At 54.8% G+C, this 3,542-nt stretch overlaps 1 protein-coding gene across 1 annotated transcript; it reads right to left on the reverse strand.

The window, feature by feature from the left end:
• Positions 1 to 1,794: 1,794 nt before the first annotated feature.
• Positions 1,795 to 3,286, reverse strand: LOC101653840 (V-set pre-B cell surrogate light chain 3). Its single transcript, XM_013008249.3, has 2 exons — positions 3,241 to 3,286; positions 1,795 to 2,117 (listed from the first exon to the last, which is right to left on the reverse strand). The coding sequence occupies exons 1-2, from the start codon at positions 3,284 to 3,286 to the stop codon at positions 1,795 to 1,797; spliced, it is 369 nt and encodes a 122-aa protein (XP_012863703.3).
• Between the last annotated feature and the right edge of the window lie 256 nt (positions 3,287 to 3,542).

Consider the following 3,542-nt stretch of genomic DNA (forward strand, 5'->3'; position numbering starts at 1 on the left):
TCCGGGGCCGCGCTAGGCCACGTGGAGGCCCTGTCTCGGTGGTCCAGCCCGCCGGCAGCTGCGCGCGCAGCAGCAGGACTGCGTCCTGGCGAATCTAAGCTGCAGGAGTGCCCAGGGGGAAACAGGCGGGCCTGCTCGAGGACCACAGGGCGAGTGGAGTTTCCAGAAGAGCTGGGGGGAAGCGGGAAACGGGGGGGGCAGAGTTTTACTCCAATGAGGACGCATCCATCCCCTGCAGCTCATTCCATTCCGACCCATAGTGACCCTCTTAGATTTCCCAGGCTGTGAATCTGGATCCTGAACCGAAAGTCCTCCTTACGTTCTGTCCGAGATGGGGGAGTGAGGTGGTGGTGCCTGGGAATGTAGGCAAAACCCTCCCAAGACCTTGGACTGTAGCCGAACAAAAACACGTGCTGCTGAGAACTGGGGTGCTTTTTAGGGAAGGAAGGCGGGGGTGTCCTTGAAGCCCACCCCCACCCCACTCCCAGAGGCTCTATCCTACCTCTGATGGCAAGAATGCCCCTGCACCCAGGGCCCTCCCTTGGCCCACCCTGGCTGTCTCCTGGGATGGGAGGTGGAGGTTGGGAACTCTGCCCAGTAGGGGCGCCCATTATCTATTCTCCCTAAGCTCTGGCCCCACCCCCAAGTACGCCTCCCTTCCCTGCCCCTTCAAAGCTGACCTTAACTTGAGCAGCTATCCCGGAGGATAGCTATTCCGGACACTGAGCGTCCCCAGGCTAGCCTGGGCTATAGGGCCTTTCTCTGGGCCACAGAGCTAAGGGAGGGGGGGGCGGTTCCTCTTTCTCCCCCGCCACCCCCTTCGGGTCACAGGAAGGCCAGGCCACCAGCCTGAGCCCCCTGGGAAACAAGGGGATACAGGCCCCCACCCCAACACCCCAAAGGTGTTGCTTCCTGTTCTGCAACAACCCACACATCACACACACTCCCTCCTCCCCCAACACACATACATATACACGTACACATATATCCATCCTCACACACATGCATACACAAAATACATGCACATTTAAACACATAAATGTCACATGTCAGTGCTCACATGCACAACAGACACATACAGATACATGCTAACATGTATGCGTAGTTACATGTGTGTGCTCACACATACACACATGCATGCATGTTCACGTGTGCAAAACAGATACACATGTACATATACATGCAAATATACACAGATGCACACACAACATACCTACACTGAGTTATCTGTGTGTAAATAAACACATGCACACATGTATGCATGAAAATACTTGCATACTTACACACATTTACACACACAAACCGTCCCACATGCATGGACACATACATACATGCTCACACATGGACACACATGCATGCATACTCACACACAAGCACACACAATCGATATGCATGTACACACATACTTACAGATATACACTCACATGTACATATACAACATACCTACATACCTACACATAAATACACATGCATGCTTACACACACAAACACACATAATCTATATACATGTACACACATACATACATATATACACACGTGCATATATAACATGCTACATACTTACACATAAATACACAGGCATGCATGCACACATTAACACCATTCCATACATCTAGATATACACAGACATACATACTCCCACCCACGATCCCAGACTCAGCAGTTGTGGTCAACATGTTGAATATTAGCGACCTGTTTTATACAGCAAGGAAAGCCAGGCGCTAAAAATTACAGGGGGGGGGCCCAAGGTCTGGGCAGAGCAGGGAGGCAGGGGCACGTCCGCACACCCCATGCCTAGGGGCTGAAGCCATAGCCCACGGAGCAGTAATAGTCAGCGTCGTCCTCAGGCTGCACAGGGCTGATGGTCAGCACACAGGTGTTGCCGACCGCGTCCCTGGTGACCGAGAACCGGGCTGGGACATGGTCAGGCCGGTGCTGGTCGTCCTCGGCGCGGTAGTAGAGGAGGTACCGAGGGGCACTGCCCAAGTGCTGCTGGTACCAGGACACACCATAGTCGCTGATGGCAGCATGACTGGGGCTCAGTGTGCAGGAAAGCTGGGCCGTCTGGCCTGGGAAGACCAGCAGTGCGTCCGGCTCAGTTAGGACTGGCTGGGAGGCTACAAGAGAAGCATTAGTTCAAGTTCAGCCTGGACACCTTCCCCTCTGGGAGGGTGACCATGGGCTAGAAGCAGGAGGCTCATTTCTGTATGGCCAGTCCACCCTCTCTGAACCTCGGTTTCACTCTGGGAGTAAGGGCCCCCAAGCCCTGTTACTGCCACATCCCAAGGATCCTCATTTGACTGAGCGCCCAAACTTGAAGAGTGGGACTAGGGGTCCTTAGGGGTCCCCAGCTGTCCACCTCTCGTGACCACAGACCCTTGCCCCTCAGCCCTAGATTGCCCCACAGCCCAGTCAGCCTCAGGCAACTGGCCACTGGGGACCTTCTCAAAAATCGGTCGCCTCTGAGGTCTTCTGAGGAGCCCTGATGGTGTGGTTGGGCTGCTAACCACAAGGCCTGCAGTTCAAACCCACCAGCCGCTCCTCGGGAAAAGGACAAGGCTTTCAATTCCCATAAAAAGCTACAATCTCGGAAACTCACCGAGGCAGTTCTGCCCGACTGTTGAGGGTCACAATGGCGGTGAGTTTTGAGTGACAGATTCTCTGGGTCATATCATCATCACCCAACTCACAGAGTAGAACTGCCCCCAGAGAGTCCTTAAGCCCAGACCTCTTTGTGGAAGCAGACTGCCTCATGGTTCTCCCCTGGAGCAGCTGGGGAGTTTAAACTGTCAACCTTTAGGTTAGCAACCTAACTTGTAATTTACTGTGCCACCCCAAACCCACTCCCCTGCATCCATTCTGACTCCCAGAGACCCTCTTGGGATAATCTCCCTAGGAGATGGCCTCCATCCTTCTCCCATGGCATGGCTGGTTGGTTTCAACTGTCCACCTCTCAGCTAGCAGGCCAGCACTTCCCCCACCCTGCCACCAGGGCTCCTTCCCCTGTGTGGGGCAGGAACCAGCTCCCCCACGAAAGAACTGAGACCCCAAAGGGTCAGAGCCCATTAAGAGTCTCAAAACCTGTTCATTCACAAGTGGGGAACCTGAGGCCCCCAAACAGACCAGGTCTGAGTCACTTGCTTCCTTGCAAGGGTTCTCTGAAGGCACTACTATGCATCACCCCACCCCCATGGCACCCCGGCACACACACCCAGGTGACCCTGGTCCCTTAGTGCTTACCTGCCAGGAGCCACCCAGTGAGGAGAGCCAGACACCAGGCAGCCATGGGCAGGAGGCAAGGGGCAGGCAGGCAGTGATCTGCTAGGCCAGCTCCAGGTGCCTTGGGGCCCTGCTGGGTGGCTGCTGGACCACAACAGAGCATGCAAATCTGCCCACTGGGGCGGGACAAAGTTGCCCTCCCAAATCTCAAGACTCCTGCCTCAAAGGGCCTTCCACATATGTTGTTACAGCCGGGACTTGGGATTTGCTTCTGATGGCCATGTAGCTTCATACCAGGAGCTCTGGTAGCATAGTGGGTCACA

Source organism: Echinops telfairi, unplaced genomic scaffold (assembly GCF_000313985.2).
Source record: "Echinops telfairi isolate 266 unplaced genomic scaffold, ASM31398v2 ScPeMD7_29;HRSCAF=101, whole genome shotgun sequence".
Classification (NCBI taxonomy): Eukaryota; Metazoa; Chordata; class Mammalia; order Afrosoricida; family Tenrecidae; genus Echinops; species Echinops telfairi.

Bases quoted from the DNA above. Each gene is read 5' to 3' on its own strand.
- LOC101653840 (XM_013008249.3), bottom strand. From the start codon at position 3,286: ATGGCTGCCTGGTGTCTGGCTCTCCTCACTGGGTGGCTCCTGGCAG. The intron at 2,118-3,240 runs GTAAGCACTAAG...CTTCTCTTGTAG, and splicing joins CACTGGGTGGCTCCTGGCAG to CCTCCCAGCCAGTCCTAACT.